Raw genomic sequence first — 23,638 nt, forward strand, 5'->3', positions numbered from 1 at the left:
TGATTTTTGTCTTTTACATAACTTTATTATTTGATTATGCAAAATTTATTAAGTAAAAAACAAAATCACAGAATTTAGAAAACAAAATGTAATAATAATAACTGTTGATTTAAATATCGACAGTTGAAACTATAATGAAACATATAAGCACATATAAAATATATTAACCGATTTTTAAGATCTTATATATTAATGTGGTAAAAAAAATCTTATACATTAATTTTCTAATCAATACTTATATTTATACTTTATATTCTAAAATATATTTTTTAATAAGGCAAATCTAGAAAGATATTAGAAACACATTTTCTTAATATATTATTTTCCTCATTACTTTTTTTTATTTCTTAAATTTTATTAAATAAAAAATAAAACTCTGAAAATTTTGAAAAAAAAAAGTATAATAATAACTGGTGATTTAAATATCGATAGTTGAAATTATAATAAAAAAATATGTACATATAGAATATATTAACGGGTTGTTAAGATCTTATATATTAAGTTTTTCACCTAAAAAAATATATTGAGTTTTTAATCAATAATCATATTCATAATTTATCTTCTAAAATATATCTTTCAATGAGCTAAATCTAGAAAGATATTAGAAACATAATTTGTTAACATATTAATTGTTCTTCGCATAACTTTTATTATTTGGTTACTTGAATTCTAATAGATAAAAGAAATTCACAAAATTTACCAGATATTACATGAAATTAGGGTATGTTTAGATAAATTTCTCCATAGTTACTTATGGGAGAAGAAAACATGAAAAAATATATGAATGTAGTGTTTTTATAAATTGAAATTAGTTTATACATGTTTTGATAAAAAAAAAAAAAAAAAAAAAAAAGCTTAATTATAAGTTTTTTTTATTTAAATTAATATGATTTTTTTATAAATTAATTTATGCATAAGTCAATTATAGAAAAATTTATTTATTTATTTATATTTTTTGTCTTATAAGTAATTATGAAGAAGATTATTAAAACATGTTCTTGATAGAAAAAAAATATGTTAGAAAAGGTTTATTGTTAACATAGATATTGATTTAATCTGATATCTAATCTAATATAAATAGTAATAACTGAATCCAATTTTTTGGGTCAGATTAGATCAATTTTAAAATAAACTTAGTTTATTGAACAATTATTCTATCAAAAGTAAATCTGAATGTGATTTTCAAATTTTTGTTTCCCAACATCTTATAACTTGGTGATAATTTTCAAAAATAAAAACAAAAGAAGGAAAGAAGTATAAGTATTCAAGAACAAGGTCCACAAAAAGAACTATAAATTGCATGCAACAACTGGCCTAGTAAAATGCATGTTAGGGCTTAAAAATAGCAGATACTTGATTTCACGCATTTAAGTGAAGCGTCCTTGAAATCTTAGTTTTTCTTTGTGGAAAAGAGAGAGCAAAGTGAGGGAGAAAAACACGGGCGATAAAATCGAGAAGGCAAGAAAGATTCTGATGAATGGTTGGATTTTTTATCTTTGAAAATTAATCTCTCATGTCAGATTTGTTTTATCTTAGACATTCAAAAGGTTCTCAGAAAATCCCGGGAACACCTCTAGATATCACTCCTTTAAGACACAAGATTAGATTTTCCTTAACTGAAGACACGAGATTTTCTTTCCATGTGCCAAGTTATCTGTTTTTGAATGAATATTTTCTGTTACTCCTTTTGGATTATATTCTGTGATCCTTGCATGGATAGTTTGGATCTTTTTGAATTCTCTCAATCTCTCAGTTGTGTTTAAATATATATTTATATATATTTAGTTGGATCTTGTATGATCATATACACATTTGCATGGCTGAAATTGCAGAAAAAAGAATAAGAGGGACTGCATGATAATTTGTGTAGAAGAACATGTGCAACAATGCTTGTAATAGTGCCTGTGCCTGTGGTACTGGTGGGAATGTTGTTAATAATATTTGGAGTTCTGGCTTGAAGAAGCAGCAAAAACGTCCAAGAGTGCCAAAAAGAGGGCCTGGAGTGGCTGAACTTGAGAAGATCTTGAGAGAACAAGAAAGCATAGACATAACTGATAAGGGAAATCCAGAAGGATTTCCATCTTTCATTTCTCATCATTCAAATTCTTATCCTTCTTCATCTTTGACATTTCATCCTACAACTTCAAAGATGATTGTACCTTCTTCTTCTTCTCCTATGTCAAGTAATTTGCCTACTAATGTTCCTGCTGTCCCGAAATTTGATCATTTAGGTCCAACTATGTTACCAACCATAACATCTATCTACGGATCACTGGAAAGAAACAGTGGATCTGGTCTGGTTTCTCCTGAAAAAGAATTGTTTCCTTTGAATATCAATTCATGTAAGTCTAAGTTGAACATTAATGAACCGATCGATGGAAATCGATATGACTCTGCCAGTTCACCATCTAGGAATTTATCCAATGAATCTAATCAGATCTGGCCATATGGTGGAACGACTCAAAAGAGAAACAATGAGTGTTCTCCTCCCACAGTAAGTTTTATGACACATAATTTAGCATCAGTCTATGACTACGTCAAAATGAAAGAAAAGTTTGTTGCTTGTGTATATAGTTTTATATGAAAAATTTATTGAATGTGTTTAACAATTACATGTAGGCCAATCAATTTCGTGGAACTTCGTCAGCTTCATTATCAATCGGACTTCACAGTCATCTAGAGCTTCCTTCAAACCAAAGTTCATATTACAACAACTATACATCTAGAGTCTCAGAAGAACATAAAGTAATTCTCCTGATTATTTTTTATCCTAACTCTTTTATTCTAGAGACATACCTTAATAACATTAAGGTATAAAAATATAGTACAGTTTTAATTCATTTAATTTTTTTTCTCAAACACATTATATATGTTATGTTGTTTTATACAATTTTTGTTTATCTCATGTACATTTAAAGTTAATTTTTGTTTTCTTGAAATTACTTGATAAATTGCTACAAAAATATATACATGAATTTCAACTATCTAAAAATCATAATTCTCTTGACATTGATTAATTGAGTAAATTATTTGAAATTTATTTAAAACTTATTTAGACTTGACACACACACATATATATATATATATATATATATATATATATATATATATATATATATATATATAAAAGTTAATGCAACAATAAGGATATAATTGATGTTTATACTATTTGTTTGACATATAAAACTCTTATGATGCCTACTTGACAAGGGGAATGCAATAAAGAAATATTATGGATGAAAGTGTAGAATAATGTGATACCACTAAAGGTATCAATGTTTTAATGGAGATTATGACACAATAAATTATCTATCAAAGTCTATTTTAATCGAAGGGGTATTTTGACAATTGAGAAGTTTGGTATGTGACTTGTAAAAGAGAGGTGAAATTAACAAATCACTTGTTTCATGAGTATTTATTTTGGTTTTCAAAGGTATGGTCACTAAGTTTATTATAGATAGGATTGTAAAAATAATTTTCGGTAGTAATATTTAATGTCAATTTTAACAATTTATAATGTTGAGTGAATATCGGAGTGATGGAGAAGGAGGAGGTGATTTAGTTTGATGTGATGTGACTACATGGGAAGTTAGGAATGGTATATTATTTAAAGATAAACAAGTAAATTTGTTTTGTATTATAAAGTTAGTAAAGATTAAAGTTTGAAGCTGGTTGAGTGTGAAAAAAAATGATTTCATTGATTTAGTTGGTTCTTGGATTTTGAATCCATTAGCTTGCCTAAAGTTGATTGTGTAAATGAATTTGTTGACAACGAAAGAGAATTAGTGAGTGTTGGTGCAATGTAGTGATATAAGTAATGCATTTGTAGGACTTCTCAATTTTGAAAAGAGTAAGAAAACTTAAATTTATATTATTAGATAACATGTTTATTGTGATTATCATACGTTTTGAAATATGTTGTTTTGTTTAAGATGTGTTTTAGAGCATGTGATTTATCCTATTATACACTTTTTGTATTTTTTTTATAGGTAGAAGTAGAACTTATAAGTATGTTTTAATAAGAATACTGTTCTCCTCTTAAAAAAAATTAATTAGGTTGTTTACCTTTCGAAGCTATAAAACATGTGCCGATGCATCAAACTTATAGTTTTCTATTTGGATTTGCATGTAACAAATGAAGTCAGAAAATTGGAATTTTATGTTGACAATCAATGTGTTGCAGATGGCAGGCATGAAGCGATCTTACTCTTCAACCTTAGAAAACTCTCTGATTCCGCCATCAAACTTTCATGTTCTTCCAAGTTTTTCTCACTACAATAGACCACAGCAATCATCCATAAATGATAGTCATGGTGCAAGTAGTTTCAATTCAACCAAAGAGTGCTACAGGTAGTTGCTTATTGTCATCGCTAACTCTTGCCTAGATTATTGTCTTATAGTTGCTTATGGTGTTGCTAAATCTGTGTCCTTCTCAGGGATGACAAATGGGGCAGCACTTTGGAGCTCAGTAACACAAGGTTCAATTCTGACATTGTCACGCCTGGTCATGCAAATTATCCACCATTTGTTGCTCCTGAATTTCCTTCACCTCCTATGCATTTGTTTCCAAATGTTCTTTCTAAGGGGAATGTGCACTCTTGCCATGTTAATGATGTAAGTTGCAAATAATTCTGGAAGATCCAATATTCTTTATTTGTTGTTTGGCTAGATGCATGGGGCTTTGGGCATGGTATGCGACTATCCAGAGTCCAAGGCGCAGACATGCAGAAATTATATCTAGATTAAAAATGTGAGTGTGATGATAAAGTGTTACTTCTTTGATTGTTTTTTTTTTTTCTTGGTATGTTATATTCATAGATTCATTTTTACTAGATTTCTAGCGCAACGTGACACATAACATGTAGACTTTTTCAAGACAAGAAACATAATATAAAATTAAAATTTCAAAGGAATCTACTTCTATACTGTAAATTAAAATCGGTAATTTAGATAGGAAAACTCTTATTTTCCTCACTCTTTGACTTAAATATTTTTTGCAGAATATTTAGAATAGCAAAGAACGAATATTTTAGGATTATTTTAAAATAATTAAAAAATTGTTATAATCTAGTGATAATTATTATAATATAGTGATATATATATATATATATAATATGAGACAAGTTTTTTATATTTATTTGTATTATGAAGAGTGAGGAATTAGTTTTAGTTATTATATTAAATTAAATGACTATTGTATTATCTTTATTATTATTATCATTATTATTATTGAAATATTATCATTATCACTATCATTCTTGTTATTACTTAGTGGTGGAGGCAGTGAAAAGGGTTAGTAATGGCCATGACTATTCCCATTTTTTTTCTTCATATTATTGCATTATTCTATGCAAATATAATTTTGGTCCCTTTCATTTTTTTTAATTTTATGCTCAATATAATTTTTTTTACTTATAAAAATATTAATTATATGTCAAAAATCTTAATCATGTTAACATACTCTAACTAATTATTAAAAAAAAATTAAAACAGGAATTATCAAATCTTACTAGCATTTGCTCGGGCGCACATGAACTTTATTTTAATTGGATTGTGCTAGCAAACTATGTCATTCGATGAGAAATTTTAAATGAGTAATTCATTTTTTTTTTAAATTTGAAATGTTTTGAGTGAAATGTTGGATAAAAAATTTAAAAAGAAATTAAAATGCAAGTACTTGTAAAAAATTTTAAAAATTTCAAATTTCAAATTCTTCCTACAAATAAGAATTTAAAATATATATATATATATATATATATATATATATATATATATCTTTTATCTATTACTTTTTTCTCTTTCTTATCTTTTCACTTGCCTCTCTTACTCTGTCACCTCTTCCCACCTCTCTCTCTCTTCTTTTCTTTGTTGTCTTTTATTTCTTTATTTATTTCTATCTCTTTTATTTATTTTCTATCTAACTTTTACCTTTCCTCCTTTTATTCTCTTTCTTCCTTTTGGCCTTTCTCTCTACCTTTTATTTTTTAATGCTTCTTCTTCTCTCTCTTATTTCTCCTATCTCTCTCCCCTTCTCTCAATGTTGATATAAAAAGTATTAATATTTTTTAATTATTAAATATTTAAAATTATTAAATATAGTATAATATTAAAATAATTTTAAATTATTTAATATTTAAAAATTTGTTAACGTTTATTTTTATAAAATTTAATCTTAAAACTTTAATATATATATAAATTAAAGTCAATTTTATCTATAGTAATTAAATATGTGTTATCATTTAAATTGATTTATCTAAATAAAACATTTAATGAAGATAAAAATTTAAATTAAAGTAACTCAAATTATGAAAATTTCAAATTTGCTAAATTTTTAAAATTTCTTATCCAAATACAACCTTAATGTATTTTAAGATAACCTTTAATTATATAAGATACTAGCTATTCTAATTAAAATTCAATTAAGTGTATCTTAACAAATCCATATATATATATATATATATATGATTTTAAAAAAAATATTTTAAAAGTAATCTTACATTATAATTTAAATGAGTTATTATAAATATAAAATATAATTTATATATTTAAAATGTTTATTTATTATGATCTTTAATAATAGTGTAATATGAAAAATTAAAAATATTTATTTATTATGAGTTTTGGTTTCTTAAAAAAAGAAATATTTATCTTACGAAATACAATGTCAAAATCCTAGGTAAAAGAAAATGTTAGTATATAATAATAAAAAACAATACATCTAAGATTTAATCTGGTTAATGATATTTTGACGTCGATACTAAATAATACTTCAAAAAAGTATATTAAATAAAAAAATGTGATATATATTAAAGACTACGTTTTTCATTTAATATAATAAATCCTATAAATTTTAATGAAGTTATATATTTATTTTTTACGTAATACATGTTTACATTTAGATTACTTATATATAAAATGTCATGATTCTGGTTAGATGAATATAATTGTTTCTTGGTTATGAAATTTTATAGGATAAAATGGAGTCACACCAGCATTCATCAGAATCAAGTGAACCTAATCGTAGGCCTTTCTATAACTTCTTAAAAGTGGAGGACCCAGAGGTGACAGAAACAATGCATGGCACAAATCATGGGGGACGTGAAGCAGGAAGAGTTGGCATTGATCTTAACTTGAAGCTCTGAGTATATTTATCGAAGACAGTGGTTTTTCACTTTGAAACCAACAATGGCAGCATGTGAATAAAAGAAATATTTTCCTAGTGTTGGTTGAAGCAGAAGTAACACGGGATCTGCATACTTTGCACCGCATTTTCATTAGATAGATTGAGTTTGTTGGGTGGGACTGGGAGAGTATGCATTCTCTATGATTCATGAAAATCAAGAGATGCTACTTTGCATGGGATTTTCATTTAACTTAATTTCAGTTGTTCCGGCTTTTGATGTTACAGTTCTTTAGGGTGTTTGCACAATTGTAATCATGAACTTAAAAAGTTAATTTAAAATTGAAGTTCAAAGAGCTTCAAAAGATTCAAATACCTTCTATTGGCATCTTGTCTTATCTATCATCTTGTCTCGCCTGCTATAGGAATCCACTAGATGAAGAAGAAACGAGATTGGCGTACAAAGCTTTTCAAGAAGTGGAACATTGATGTTCTTTTGGAGAAAATTTGCGAATATCTCAATAACTCATATTTATACAAAACTTGAGATAAATCTTGACTATGAGACACTGTAATATTATTTACAATTAGACACTCATGATTCATAAACATATTTCTTTATATTGATATGTGATTTTTCTTTTGATTATTTCCTAAAATAATTCATATCAATGGAGATTAATTATGTGTGTTTTATAAACATTTTTTTTCTCTTTATGATCCAATGATATGAAACTTTATTTGTACCCGTTCAAACAAAAGATTATAGTTTAACCTCTCCTGAGTGAAAACTTTTTTTTTTTATCTATGAGTATTCAATGGATCCTTAGAACTTTAGTCACATCTGCCAACTCTAAATACTTGCATCGTCGTTAACTCACATCAATGCAACATGCTGACCTCCACATTTTAACACAAGGGATCTCGCACTTGAATCAATTATCTTTTATTGTCAAATACTTGTTTGAGACTTTGAGCCGGTCACATGATCAACCATTGGCTTTGATGTCACTATTGGGAACAAAAAAACTCTTTTTCTTTTACACACAATGATGATGAGAAACACATTAAAACAACCTCATACAAAATATGAAAAGATCACACAAAATTTATTTAACGTGGTTCGGCCCTTCATATCTACGTCTACAAAGATATATGTTATTTATAAAAATGTATTATATATATATATATATATATATATATGAAAATCTTCCTTTCAAGTTTTGTGGGTGAAACTTGAAAACCCCTTCCCTCACAAATTTTATGAGCGAAACTTGGAAATCCTTTCTTTACAAATTTTATGGGTGAAACTTGAAAATTCTCTCCTCACAAATTTTTTAGTGAAACTTGGCAACCCTCCTTCATATGACCTCCTATCTCACTTAAGGTAGTGACTCCTTCTACAGGTCAAGTGATTCTTCTAATCCTAAGAGTATCTATTTATTGACCTTACATTTTAATCTTAAAAGAGAAAACGAATCTTTAAAATAAATACAATATATTTCAATTTTGAACAATATCCTAAAAGAATCCATACCTTTTAAAATCTAAACAATATCTTAAAGGTTTGAATTTGAAAATTTGAATTATTTTCTTAACAATTCCTCCCACAGTTAAAACTTTTGAATTTGATCTTCTTGTTATCATGGATTTTTGTTATAATCATCTTCAATCATACTTTTTCTCTATAGTATTTATTGTCTCTATTTCTTGGGTATTGAAATTGTTGTATGTCAATCTTTAATACTCAAGTGACAGGTCATCAAGTTCCACGAACCAGAACTTTGGTACCAATATTGGGTACTCAGGATTTACACACACATATGTCTCCACATTAGTATGATATTGTCCATTTTAGGCTTTAAATCCTCATGGTTTTGCTTTTGGTTATCTTCCAAAAGATTTCAAACCAATGGAGACTATGCATACTTTAAAAATTTCTTTCTCTTCATGATTCAATAATTTGAGATTTTGTTTGTACCCCAACATCTACTATAAGAAGAGGACAATTGAGAACTTGTTCTATAATTGCGTGCATTCATAAGGACATGATTAAAAAGTTGAAGTAATGAGACCTCCTAAAACATAATATCTTAAGAAATTCCTTGATAGCGTTGAATGATTTACCCATTTTATATCAATGAAGAGCAATATATATGAAGATTAACACAACTTTTCTACTAGAAGGTTGGGATTCTAGATAGTTTTATTAAGAAGCCTTTATTAATATATTTGTATTGTAAAAAAAAAACTTGGAGTAAGTTCCAATATTTTTGCTATACACATAGTAGTTTGAAAAAATTATTTACGTTTCATTCTAATTGTTCCAACATCATCAAGTTCAAATATTGTGTTTTGAAAATTTTAAGTACTTTCCTCATTTAGATTTCTTCAATTGTATTTTGAAGACCAGATACTTTATATTTATGTTGTTAGAGATGTCATCTATTTAATTTTAATCAATATATATAAGTTTTATTCGATGGAAATGTATGAATGCAAAAGGAGACTATATATTTTATAGGCAATTTAGCGACTGAAATATGGGTTTCAAAAATCATCGCTAAATCAGTTTCTGCATAAAGTAAATAGATTTTTATTACTTTATCCACCGATTTCGAGACCAAAAATAACGATTGGTTACCACTGGAAACTCAAATCAGCTACCGAGACAGCGACTGATATGCTTTTAGAACCGATGCATAATATCAGTCGCTAATAAATAAACGACTAGATTTAGATACTACCTCTTTCGGTTCTTACATCGATCGCAAATATATTGTCATCCAACTTCACAAATCTGGGCCTGATTTTGTCAGCACTAAATACCTTTCTTTGTTGTGGTATAATGACTGTTAGTCCTTAAAAGTTAAAACCTAAATTATCCACTGATAAACAAAATTATGACGCCCCGAGGGAAACGCTTTTCCATAATTATTTAGGTTTTGATAAAGACGGATGAAATTACACTTCAATAATACTTTAGTTCCAAAGAATGGTCCAATCAAAAAATACAGTTATACTGACAGAGTAATAGGTTATGATCAATGTTACTCTATCTACTATCCTGATAACTGGTATATTGTTTTTTGTTTCTATGGAAATCTATCATCTGCCTTGATAAACTAAAATTAAATTTTGCATGAAATGAACTATATATAGTCAAGCAAGATTCACTGATGCTTTGAAGATCGTTGACAAAATAGGTATATCGCCTAGACCCAAATTATTTTCTGCATTATTTTTTTTTTCCGTAGCAATTTTAAAGCAATGCACTAAACCTATTAATGATCTCATCCCAACTCCCATTACTTTAATCAATAACAACAGTATTAAGTTCATGGTTCAACAGTGCACCAAACTTTTCGAGGGGCATCCTACAAGTAAAACCATAAAGAACCCAACTTTCTTTTTCCGGATAAAAAAGAACCCTCACTTTTCAAAAGCCACAACCCACAAATGCTTTCAAAGACTACGAACAAGAAAACTTTCTCGAGTTCGAAATTCTTAATTAAAAAAAAAATCTTTTCATTCCTTACTCTTAAACAATAATTGTCCACAGGTAGATATAAAGCATTGAGACCTGCATCTATCAATTTGCCGTGAGGAGTACAGAGGAAGAAAACTTTCAATAACCTCGAGAAAGTATCCAATTTACATCCGTGTAATGAGTCCTAACACCACTGGTTAATCTGCTATACTTATGTAACTTAAATATATTAACAATTTCTCTCCTTCGCCTCAAACACAATAAGCCCAAGGCAAATCAGCGAAGAAGAGCATTAGATTGCTGTAGCTGGTAGAAGTGAGGAGCAGCCTCCAATAACCAGGAAGGATCTATCGTTATGACATTACGCATGTATTGTCGATCAGTTGATACAAGAGAATTGTAAATAACCCACTTTGGATTTACTCTGCAAAAGAACATAATTTTAGGTGACTTGAACATACAGAGATCATCCATCAAAGTATACCCCACTCCCCCCCTTCAGCCAGTCACCCCCCAAAAAAATGGAAAAGATACAGAAGTCACAAGTTCAGATGCTGGAAGAGACTACAGGATTTCTGTATAATATACCAAGTTTCTTAATCTTCTAAAGCAGATATAAAGCCTATTTGGATACAAGTTAGAAGTACTTTTGAAAAAAAATTCTACTGAAAATAAAAAGTATTTTTCAGAAAAGAAATTCTGAAAGATGCTTTGAAGCATTGTATCCAAATAGGCTCATAGTAGTAAAACCTGCACATAATACATAACTTACACAAACTCGGTTTGTACTAACCTGAATAGCACAGATGATGGATGAATATAAACTTCCTGTGATCCTCTTAACGTCTTGTACTTCCCGTTATGACTGTATGCCTTTTAACAAGGTACAGAAACAGATAAATTTTGAAGTCAAATTATTTGCTAATATGTGGGGAAAATGTTAATATACATGAAAAATGCAAGAGAAAATCATGCATCTTAGTGTGTCAAGAAGCATCTCACCTCTAGATGACAAGCGTTAGCAAAAAAGCCAGCAGTTACTGCTTTTCTAATCACCTGGAAAAGTATAACATCAAATATAATGAAACCACCTTACTAATTAAGGCCCCATTTAAAAGAATTTATATCACAATTTATTTGCACTTATCTAATGACATAAGCCACTTGTAGATGTGTTTGGAAGAGCTTATGAAAATAACTTATAATTGTTTTCAGCTTATTTCAGTAAGTTCTGCATGAAAGCTTATAAAAACAACTTTTAGCATGTATAAAAACAGTTTAACCCTATTTTTCCTTCAATTATTAAAACAACTTATACATAAGTAATTATATAGTAAGTACATATTTAGCAAGACCTTAATTAAGATGTTTATTCAAACAAGCCGTAAAACTAAAACTGAAAGTGAACACATGTAGTTGGGTGAAAAACCAAAGAATGGGACAGGATCGATAAATAATTACACTAGGGCGGATCATTCCATAACTTTGACTATTTAGGCACTCAAAAGAGAATAAATTAGAAAAAGATTGAATGCAGTTCAAAAACAAAAAATACATAACCAGTATTAGTAAGTATAAAGAAGTGGGGAAAAAACCAACCTGCACATCACTTTCGCATGATTTTAAGACTAAGCCTATCCTCTTTGCAATTCTTTTGAGTTGTTCTCTAACTTCAACAACCTTTCTCTGCGCAATTTAAGAAGTCATGTCAACATGAATTTCGGAAAGGACATATTGCAATGCCTAAATTGTGCAAAATTGACAAACAAATACACACCATGGCATGGTAGTTTACATAGTTCTTGTGACACCACTGAGAAGATTTACCAGACTGATGAAACCCCTTATATACATTAAGGAATGTTATATGGTCACCCTGTAATTATACCAGTTATCAAAAAGAAAATAAAATTGATGAATAAAAAAAAAAAATAGTTCCTACGTCATATTTCTAAAGAAAAACTATTGTATTACACTATGGAAGAGAAGTTTAATGAAGAATCATCAAAAGTTTAACACATAAATAAAATAGAGGAAATTATGGTTATAAATATTAAATAGAAAAAGTGAGTGCAAAAATCTTAAACTAAAGTACCTCGGCAGCAGCAAATCTCAATTTTGCTTCATCTGATTCCTTTTGTATCCCTCTCCCTGAGATCCAGATAGTCTGTATACATAGATAATTTGAAATTAAAGTCAACAGCTCTATACATTAATGTTCAACTATATTTCATTACAATATACTGATAGGTTTTATTTAACATTTCCCAACACCGGCTGAAAATTGATTTGAAGAAAAATTTATTAAAATGTGTTCCAAAACAATTAGTTATGACTAAAGCAAAAAGATTTACTTGGACAGAAAGAACAGCAGCGACAGTGATTATCTCCTCTGAACACCCAAGTTGACTGGAAGCTATTATCATTTTTGAGACCATCGGATCCTGGCAAAAATTACATTCCATTAAGAAGACATTGGTAAAAATTGTAAGAAATGCATCTGGACAGCTATTGGAAAGGTAGGAAATGCATTTAAAATTGGGTAGACATTACAAAAACTTGATAACAGCAAAATAATGGCAATACTTGTAATAGTAATACTAATTTAAATAAACAAGAAAGCAAAAGTGATACCACGCATGACCCTTTCAATATATTGGTTATTTAATGAATCAGCAGCTAACCGGCTGCATCTATGCATAACACAAAATATGAAGTATAACCAGTTAAGAGAACACGTGAGAGCAAAAAAAAAAGTTGTGTAATATCCAGATTAACTGTTAGAGCAAATATATGTAAATGGCATGGAAGGTTAGTTGATTTCCCAGGCTGGAAAGAATCTTTTGAGAGCCTCAAGGGAAACAAAATTACCGGATTCTAAATTTAGATTGTAAAACAATTATTTTGTTGTCTGCTATTATTTTGTGCTATCAAGACCTCTTTGGTAAAACTATTCCATAAGCACTTCTAGGGGGAAAAAATAAGAAAAAATGAAATAAGTTTCTCTCAAAAGCTAAAATTATCTTATACACAAGTTAAAATCAACTTTTGGAAAAGCTAACATGAGACAGCTTCCAATGAATTAAGTTAATTTCATTTTTACTTCTTATTTTCTTCTTTCATAAGTATTTATGGAGAAGTTTATCCAAACAAAGCCTAGATAAATTGTATTCAAATGACAAAATTACTCTAATGAAAAGTGGTGGTAGTGGTAGGGCTAACGATGCCAACAATGATGGTGGCAGCAGTAGAAGTAACGATGGTAATAATGATCATAATAATGATGATGACAATGGCATCAGTGGTAAAAATGATGGCAATGGTGACAATGAGAGTGGTGGTGGCAATATAGTGATGATGGAGGCAACAATAACAATGATGGTAGAGGCAACAAAAACAATTGTGACAATGATAACACTAATAATGTAGTAATGATGACAACGACAACAATGTCAATGGTGATGGTGGTAGTGTAGTAGTGATGATGGTAGCGATTTCAATAGTGAGAATGATGGTTATCACAAATGTGGTAATAGTACTATGATAGTAGTTGTAGTAGTAATGGTAATGATTATGGAAATGATGGCAGTAACAATAGTTGTGATGTGACAACGATAGCAATGGTTGTGGTAGCACTAGCATTAATAGTAGTGGTGGCAGCAATGGTTGTGATAATATTGGTACTTGGTAGCGGCAACAATTCTGGTGGAGGTTGTGGAGCAAAAAAAGTTGTGTAGCGAGGAAAGGGTCAAAAGTGGAAACTTTTTCTATCTTATCCTGCTTGTTCCTAACCTAGCCCCCACCTCAGGATAATTTCTTAACTAATGAACATGATAGGATAAGAAAATGAGACATTTTTCCTATCTTGTCGGCTCACAAAACGATAGATTAAAATATAGGATATGATTACTTATCCCATCTTATCATTTTTATCCTGACCAGCAAACAACTTTTCCGTGTCTAGTGTACTTAGAACTAACCCTGGGTGAATAAAACAAGTCTTTATTATTATACAAATAGAGATGAAGCATTTAACAAATGAACCAAACATGATTTTTGTGAAAACAGAAATTTACAAGTGGAATCTCTGCAACTTGAAATCCAGTTGGTGAAGTCAGCTTAGCATCATCATCCAAGACACCAAGTGAGTAGAGAACTTCTAGAGCTCGGATCATTGCTTCAGCAGATGGAGATGCTGGCCAGTCAAAGCCCAAAATATTATCGATCCCCAATGCCTTTAACTGGAAATCATCAGAAAAAGTGTCAAGTAATTAATTTTAGCATCAACCATTAACTTGCTAGAATGCACACACTATTCCAGCAAGCAATATCCTGGTAATATCAGAAAAGGAAGAGGTGATAATTGGACAATCCATCTCATTATACAATACTACTATGCTTCTTCTTGTGGATAAATGGAGAAATTTTATTAGAGGTGATGCACAACTACGGGGCAGAGGCTAAAGAATGCAACAAAGCTGTTCAATGCCTTCCATATTAGAAGTGGAAAGATCCTTATGCAGGGAAGAAGTGATATCCAAGTTTGAGGTGCTACAACAAGGAATTTTGTTCATGACCTCCTTTCAAAATTCTCTCTGCATAGCACCGGCATATAGGATTTTTAACATTAAGTTAAAAATACCAGACCATGAAAGAGTTGGTAAATACAAGGCCAGGAAAAAAAAAGGCACATTGAAATCATTGGAAGAGAAGAGTTGATAAAATGAATTATAAAAGAAAGTGAAATTTCAAATGCAACTTCATCTTTCCCTCTCTGGCTAATCTTGATTTTTTTTAATTAAAATCATATCATATGGGGAACATATACTCTTTTTGACAACCATTTACTAAATTCCAACAAATTCATCATAAATCAAAATAGCAATGATGCAACTTATAATTAGTCATCATTCCTATTGATTAGAAAATACCATCCCATTCAAAAAGATCCATGCCTGGAGAAAAAGAAATTACAGATAATGGTTGTATCACCATAACAAAATAAACCAGGCAAAAATACTTTTGTTTCTGTGAAACTATTCCATAACAATTACTAACCTGGATTACACAGGAGACCATATTTGATCTCTGTATCTCCGGAATTCCTTCATTAGACATGTGGTTAAGAAAATATTCTTCTGTATATAGCCTGGTTGCAGTCATGTGCACAGTGAATGGTTGCCACAGTTAACATCGGTACAAAATACAAATTGAGATGTTGACAAAGTAACAGGAACACATAACAGAATAGAATAAACAACCAAAAAAAACATAATAAAACACAATGGCCATTATTAGAACACTATGACATAGAAGAAGCTATATTAATTCCATGAACAGGATACTTAATATGGCTACAGAGTGGACTGGATAAGATACCTCCAAACCAGATAAAAAAAAATAAAGGAAAACACAGAATAAAGAATGCATCAAGATTGCTGGATTTCTTTGCATACCAGAACTGAAAAAACAGTAAAACAGCCATCAGCAGAGGGCTATAGAGAAACTATAATTCAAAATGAACGCCTTCTGAGCAAATAAAATCAAATAAACCTAATCTAAAAAGGTAAAAACTGCAAAACTGTTGACCTTGTTTTATAAAATTGCCATGAAAATTTCCTCTTTCTTCCAAAACTTGCTAAAATGAAGTACAATAAATTGCCCCAGCATGGAGGGGCACATACTTGTTCTCAGCAGCATAATTAAATTCTTGCCAAAAAAACTTAAAAAGGAAAAGTAAAAAGGTGAATATTGTAAAGCATGCTATTTTTTTTTGTAAAAGTATCTGGTGAAAGAACATGTATAGCATAAATTTTGTATAGCATTTCCTTTTGTTGTGTTATCAACATGGGCACTTTCTTCCATCAGGTAATTTGATTCTTTGAAGCAAAAACCCACAACATGAAATAAAAATTAATCTTTAGTTACGAAATGTGGTTCTTTGGAAGATAACTAGTTTGAAGCGACAGATGACAAGCTGAATAAATCATATTTGATAAGTGAAACATATTCCTTAAACAGCTGAAAAAACTAACTACTACACCTGTAACACTTTCCTGGTCGAACTCGTCCAGCCCTACCAGCTCTTTGTCTAGCAGAAGCCCTAGATATCGGTGCCACAACCAGATTTTCTATATCAGAAATCTGTTAAACGCATGGAAAAAATTACACTTGGTGACATCAAGGCATCTGAGTAAGGGAGAGAAAAAAGAGTAAAGGGACGGCTCCTAAAAATTAAAATTATTACTAGCATGCCAGCCAGAATCAATCAAAATTTAGACGATAATTTCTAATAAACTGAATAATGAAGATAATATAAAATGAATGTTAAGTTAAAATTCAATATTCAGTAGTGTACCATAACTGGGCAACTGTCATGTGTCATCCCTATACATGGAAAATTTTAAGGTTTTAAATCCTTCATGAACCAACAGCAGCTTGTTTAAAATTTAAATATGTGAATCAAAAATTGATGAAGCTTCTCTAATTTTTTAAGTAAATACAAGGGCAGAAAGTGGAAAGTGAGTATAACTCCTCCACAGTGGAATGGTGTTAGATAAAAATAGAGAGCTAAAAGAAACTTGAATGTAGGTAAAGATAGACCTAGGTGACATTTATAAACCAAACAGGAACAAATCATTACAGAGCTCATTACTATATCTCTTTAATAGAAAAAACAAAATGCAAATACCGGATTGTAGAACCGCTGTTTAGAGAATCCACTGTCAATAACATAGACAATACCCTGCACGAATAGAAAAATAAGAATGGATGAGGAGGATCTTATTGTCCCTAACCATAGTCGGACTAATCACCAGAGAGATGTTACCTCCAACGTGAGTGATGTTTCTGCTATATTAGTAGAAATTATTACTTTCCTTTTTCCTCGAGGAGCTGGAGAAAACACTAACTCCTGGGAGAAAGTAAAACATACAACATACATTCAGAAATTAAAATTAAACAAATTACAAAATTTTGACAGCTAAACCCACAGATGCATTTCTAACCTGTTCAGCACGTGGAAGTCCTGAATACAGAGGCAAAACAACCAATCCTGGAACAAAAGGAAATTCCATGCATTAGTGGTATCTTATTGAAGACTAAAAAATAAGAAATCATTTTCTCATTATGTTCAAAAAACAAAAAAAAAATTATACATATTATACTCATTTATTATTAAACGTCAGCAGTTAAAAGACATCAAAAGCTAACAGTCCAAATAAGAACTATTCAGAGTGTGTACCTGAAGAGTGTTTTCCATTAGTTTGAACTTCATCAGCAAGTAATTGAGCAGCAGCATCAATATCATCTTGGCCAGTAAGGAACACTAGAACATCTCCTGCAGGCTCCTAAGGAGAGAAATAAAAGACCAGAACCACCATTTCAGTCCATTTTGTTTTTGTTTTGACTATTTAGATAAATCTCACTTTCTGCTTACATCAACATCATAATGTTTAGAGCTTGTGTGTTTGCGTTACTGGTGGAGGACCCCATAATTTCTAGTATAGTTAGTTAGTTACTATAGTATGTATCAAAATGATCACTCATTTTGGTGTCAGTGATCAAGCCTAATGCAAGCACTGAGCAACAACACATGTAATTACACTACACTGAATTAAAATGACTCAAAATAGAATGCGTAGTTGTTATCCTATTCCTATCTCCATATAAGATAAAGTACCCGCTCATGGATCAAGAGTACTGTTGAAACAGCAGCCTGAACATAGTCTTGGACAGGTTCCTCAGCATAATTAATTTGTACATTGAAGCCTCTGCCCTGAAAATCATAAAGCACGGTCTATTTGTATTTTGTATATTGAAAACTTTAAACTGGAAAGAAATCCAAAACCATAGCAATGTCCCACTTAATTAAAATATTTCCAAATTATATTGTAGTCCAGTTTTTCAAGAGTGAGGTGTTTCTTTGTGGAAATTAATATTAAATTGAAAAGAAGAAATATACCAGGGTGATGATACAGACAGACAGTAAAACAGATGCTCTTAGAAAACAGAAGGCATGCAAGTAAGTCCTACTTCTGAAAATAATTACCTCAACTGATAAAATTGCAGGCTCCACTTGTAGTCCATGCTCCTCATTTCCAGGTTCACGTCGCTTTTTTCTGTTAATAGAGCACATATAGTTGAATAAGAGACTGCTTTATTGGATCATCAAATGACAATCAAAATCTGAATACTCAAGACAAGAAACCCCCAACAGCAGTTTAAATTTCAAAAAATTCAGTAATGGGGTATTATATACCAGATAATAACAGTTAGTATAGTGAATTGGACATGATACTAATGTTTATAGCTGAGTACAACAAGTATAGAACTAGTTTGCATGAAAATGAATCCAGAAGAGTTTGTAAGCCACTCCCATAAGGGTTATATGCAAAAGAGGGATTCACATAACTTGTAACAAACTTGCATAAGTGGCAAGGAGTGTGGGAAGCATTGACAAAATATAATTCAGGTGAATCTTAAAATCGGATATTGTGACATTGTATGAAGATAAGTTTGGCGAATACAGTTTCCAGAAGAGTATTGATGTGTAAATAAAAGTCTGAACAATTGAAACATAGCAAGAGCGGAAGAAAACCTCATCCGGAAGAAGTCAGACATCGACTTTGCTTCAATAGTAGCAGATGAGATAATCAACCGCAACTCTGGTCGACGCCGTTGAATCTAGAAAAGTAGCAAAAAAAAATCATACAATTAAAAAGATTAAAAAATTGTAAAAATAAAAAGAGACCATTTTTTAGTTACCAGGAAAAGAACAGCATTTTATTGCTATGTATATGGCTTGCTGGTCCATTTAATACCTTTTTCAATAGTCCAAGCAAAATGTCAGTAGATATCGACCTTTCATGAGCCTCATCCACCATTATAACACTGCAACAAGTATTTATGGAGGTCAGGGCAAAAGGAGTTCAGAACAGGACCTTATAACTTGGCACAACCACAAAACATGTAAAATTCAGTATAAGGAACACCATTAACATGACAGTTTAACAATTAGCATCTGCATGGACAACATTTAAAGTCTAAATATTCATGAATTTGTTTTGTATAAGAGCTAAACAAATCTCCCCTGAAAAGCTCTGTTGTTATACTGCTTTCATTTTTTTTTTTAATTGTACTAAAAAAATTGGTCGTACAGGGAGGGATAGGAAATATGTCAAATTAGAAAAGGGGGAAAATTCAAGGGCGCCCAAACCAAGATACACAAGGACCATAAGAAATGTTCTCCAAATCTGCTAGCAACTTCAAAAAGAAGGAGAAATCATCATTAGTGTTGAAGTTTTAGAAAAGAACATAACAAAAGAGAAGGATGCTAAACTGCCTTCATACAACCACAGTCCACGTTTCCGTAGTCCATACTCATCCAGACAGTTTGATGTCCAACTCACAAGTTATATATAATACGTCCTTTTAATATTAGTAATATAGGTAAGGTGTGTGCGTAACACTCGAAGTCAATATTTCACCGAGATGTTAAAAAGGAGTGATAGCAAAACAAGTACCTATATTTGGTCAAAAGAGGATCGTCCATCATCTCCCTTAACAGCACTCCGTCAGTTAAAAATTTAAGCACCGTTACATCCTGTGCTGCCACAAAACGAAAGAAAATGTTGTAACCACTCCACTCGTCATTATCCAATCAACTCTCGTCTTCAACTTTTCATTTATTTTTTTCTTTTTCGTATGTGACATACATGCGAGTAGAACTAGAAGTATGACATGATACGATCCAAATAAATGATAATTGCAGAGATAGATGCTCACCGGTTTGGTAACATCTTCAAACCTAATTGTGTAGCCAACTTCATCACCGAGTTTTACTCCCATCTCTTCGGCAACTCTAGAAGCAACAGCCTGTGAAACACAAAGAGATAAGATTCGCGATGAGAGAGAAGAGTACCGTGAATAATGAATTGAAGAATGAGCGACAACTATGAAGAGAAGTGACCTGAACGGCTAGTCGTCGAGGTTGAGTACAAGCAATGAGTCTGCCACCAGCGGCCCAACCTGCTTCTTTCAGGTACTGCGATGCAGTGCAAATTGTTAGTCACGTGAATTTGAATTTGGAGGAGTGGAATGGAATAGGAGTGACCTGAGGGATTTGAGTGGTCTTGCCGCTGCCGGTCTCGCCGACGACGATTGTGGTGGCGTGAGTCTCGACGAGGTAGAGAATGGCGGTGCGGTACTTGTACACAGGTAACCGCTGGCGTTGCTTGTCGATGCTGGCGTAGCCGTATCGAGAGGAGGAAGAAGAAGAGGAATGGTGAGAACCGGACAAGAAGAGAACGCCACCTTCTTCATCGTCCACCACGCGACCCTGAGGCCTCTCTGTACCCGGCTTCCAGAACTGCGACATGTTCACCACCCAAACGCAACCGAACACACCCACCCCTTCTTCAAAACACGAGTGATTCTACCATTGCATTCTCTAACGCACTTCTCAGTTCTCGTGTGTGTGTGAGAGAGAATGTGTTACTGCCATTTCTCTTTTCAAAATTCTCCTCTTACTACAGAGGCCCAGTTCCGGTTGGCCCAAACTCAGACCCGGTTAATGATTGGATTCAGGTATTGATTTTTAAAATACAAAAATAATATTCCGAGATTTTTATCTTTTATATTATATTTCCAAACATATTATATTAATGTTACCATATTATATAAAAGATATTAATGCAAGTAAAAAATATAATAGCTTATTATTAATTTTACAAACTATGAATTTTAAATTATTATGTAGAGTTGAGCAAGATTATCTGATTATGCCATTATAAAACACCGGGGAAAAGAGCAGAGCATCATTATTTCCAAAAATAAAAATAAAAGAGATAAAGAGGGGTTAAATAAAAAGTGAAAGTGAATAGTTAATTTTGTAATAGTTATTCAATAAAAATCAAGAATAAAAATATCTAATAAAAAAGTGTACCTAAAATAAGATATTATCATTACAAATTTACAATAGTTTTCTGGTGAAGAGAGTTGTCATTTAATTTTGATTGTGAGATGTGATTTTTTTAGTCAAAACATTATTTTAATATTGTATTATCTGTACCATTTTATCGAGCTCGAGCTCGGTATCACAGCGCAGGACGACCTCGGACATGCGCTGGGAGATCTCGGTCTAAACGAGATTCGCTATCTAATCAGATCGTAACTGATCTCAGGCCCAAGGCCCAACGAAACCCTAATTCACACCTAGGTACGTGCATTACTTATATGAGACTCATACTCATAGAAACCCTAACTTTAGCATCGGAGTCTCTTTTGCAGGTACCACCCCCATTTTGGAGCATCAACGTACCAGTGAAGGAGGCTCACCAATCTTACCCAGTAGATCATCCCTACCTCGGGTTCCCGGTAAGAACATTTGGCGCCCACCGTGAGGCCGATCAAGACAGCTCTTATCGGCCACACTTATGGTTTCTACTAGAAGCCATAGCAGACGCGCAACAGACGACCTAGATCATGCAACTACCATGGACAACGAAGCAGCATTGAGAAGGTTGATCGAGCAGGTCAAACAGATGCGGCAGCAACACACCGCCGATCTGCAAAACATGCGTGCCCAGCACGAAACTGACCTAGTCGCGATGCGAACCGCCAATGAAGCAGACCTAGCGGCGCTGCGCGCCGAGAATGAGCGTATCCGCGCTCAGCTACCACGGCGCACCTCTGATCAACCCCCTCAACCGAGTCACCTAAACGAGGAAGAGGGGCACTCGGTTTCTCAACCCCCAACAGCACATAGGACACCGACTCCAAAGCCTGCCACACATCGATCTCATGCACCGACGCACAAATCGACCCATGAGGTCAGCAATGCTCCTACTCATGTCGTAGGGGATCAACCAACCTTCCGCTGTCATCCTTTTGTGGATGGCATTATGAAGACGCCACTCCCTCTCGGATAGAAGCCTCTCCACCTCGACCGCTACGACGGCACGACGGACCCGGACGAGCACATCGACCTGTACACCACACAGGTAAACATCTACACCAATAACGATGCTATTTTGTGTAGGGTTTTTCCGACCTCGCTCAAAAGGGTCGCGCTCAACTAGTACACTCAGCTACCTGCCGAGTCAATTGACAGCTTCGACACCCTGGTCAGACGGTTCACAGCACAGTATGCGACGAGCCGACCTCATCACATAACATCAGCTGCCCTGGCCAGTCTCCGACAGGGTGACGATGAACCACTCCGGACGTTCATGGAACGATTCGCCACCATCTCGGTAAAGATCCGGAATTTGAATCCCGAGGTCGCTCTACACGCCATGCTCATGGCACTCAAGCCCGGACCGTTCGTCGACAGTCTATGTCGTGAGGCTCCTCGTGATATGGACGAGCTTCGTGCCCGTGCTGCTGGGTACATCCAAATGGACGAGTTCACATCCTGCAGGAGGCCCGTAACAGCAACCTGCTCACCCTACCACCACCAGGTCACACTCCCAACAGTGCAGACAAGTCCAAACATTATCGGTATCACAGAAACCACGGTCACACCACTGAAGAGTGCCGCAAGCTCCGAGATCGTATTGAGGAACTCATACAGGCAGGCCACCTCGGCCAGTATGTCCAACGACAACAGGGTCATCGAGGAGGCTATGATGGACGAGGACGAGACAGAGGTCGTGGTTCAGGAACTCGCACGGACCAACCCTTTAGCTCTAAGCAAAATGCCGGTGGAGCAGTGTAAGCCGAGGTAAGCCAAGAAACAGGGTCATCTCTCCTATGGGGAGTAATCAACACAATTGCAGGTGGTTTCGTAGGGGGAGGTGCCAGCAGCTCGGCCCGTAAGAGACACCTGCGCAATATCAGCAGCGTCCACTCCACTACCTCGGCTTCGCACCAAAGCTCACCGCCCATCACCTTCACCGATGATGACTACTCTGGGTCAGCCCTAACCAGGATGACCCCATGGTCATCGCCGTGGAGGTAGCTAATTGAGAGGTCCACAAAACACTGATCGACCAAGGGAGCTCGGCTGACGTCCTATATTAGCTGAC

At 32.9% G+C, this 23,638-nt stretch overlaps 2 protein-coding genes across 2 annotated transcripts; one reads left to right on the forward strand and one right to left on the reverse strand.

Annotated features, from left to right (window-relative positions):
• The first annotated feature begins 350 nt into the window (after positions 1-350).
• Positions 351-8,280, forward strand: LOC114915403 (uncharacterized). Its single transcript, XM_083068752.1, has 5 exons — positions 351-2,494; positions 2,620-2,745; positions 4,184-4,350; positions 4,437-4,614; positions 6,972-8,280. Exons 1-5 carry the CDS (start codon positions 1,877-1,879, stop codon positions 7,140-7,142), a joined length of 1,260 nt encoding a protein of 419 aa, XP_082924878.1. The 5' UTR covers positions 351-1,876; the 3' UTR covers positions 7,143-8,280.
• A 2,344-nt stretch (positions 8,281-10,624) lies between these two features.
• Positions 10,625-21,121, reverse strand: LOC109792303 (RNA helicase family protein). Its single transcript, XM_020351700.3, has 22 exons — positions 20,725-21,121; positions 20,581-20,655; positions 20,397-20,486; positions 20,135-20,214; positions 19,433-19,502; positions 19,210-19,295; positions 18,661-18,730; positions 18,292-18,387; positions 17,854-17,959; positions 17,618-17,664; positions 17,440-17,523; positions 17,302-17,355; positions 16,654-16,754; positions 15,669-15,759; positions 14,687-14,851; positions 12,965-13,054; positions 12,706-12,777; positions 12,388-12,486; positions 12,210-12,296; positions 11,613-11,666; positions 11,404-11,483; positions 10,625-11,034 (listed from the first exon to the last, which is right to left on the reverse strand). Exons 1-22 carry the CDS (start codon positions 20,986-20,988, stop codon positions 10,887-10,889), a joined length of 2,109 nt encoding a protein of 702 aa, XP_020207289.2. The 5' UTR covers positions 20,989-21,121; the 3' UTR covers positions 10,625-10,886.
• Between the last annotated feature and the right edge of the window lie 2,517 nt (positions 21,122-23,638).

This window comes from Cajanus cajan, chromosome 1 (genome assembly GCF_000230855.2).
Source record: "Cajanus cajan strain Asha chromosome 1, NIPB_CcT2T_4, whole genome shotgun sequence".
In the NCBI taxonomy this organism is placed as follows: domain Eukaryota; kingdom Viridiplantae; phylum Streptophyta; class Magnoliopsida; order Fabales; family Fabaceae; genus Cajanus; species Cajanus cajan.

Bases quoted from the DNA above. Each gene is read 5' to 3' on its own strand.
- LOC114915403 (XM_083068752.1), top strand. From the start codon at position 1,877: ATGTGCAACAATGCTTGTAATAGTGCCTGTGCCTGTGGTACTGGTGGG. The intron at 2,495-2,619 runs GTAAGTTTTATG...AATTACATGTAG, and splicing joins ATGAGTGTTCTCCTCCCACA to GCCAATCAATTTCGTGGAAC. The intron at 2,746-4,183 runs GTAATTCTCCTG...AATGTGTTGCAG, and splicing joins GAGTCTCAGAAGAACATAAA to ATGGCAGGCATGAAGCGATC.
- LOC109792303 (XM_020351700.3), bottom strand. From the start codon at position 20,988: ATGTCGCAGTTCTGGAAGCCGGGTACAGAGAGGCCTCAGGGTCGCGTG. The intron at 14,852-15,668 runs GTTAGTAATTGT...GATGATTTCCAG, and splicing joins TGGTCTCCTGTGTAATCCAG to TTAAAGGCATTGGGGATCGA. The intron at 12,297-12,387 runs GTGTGTATTTGT...TAAATTGCGCAG, and splicing joins ATGTAAACTACCATGCCATG to AGAAAGGTTGTTGAAGTTAG.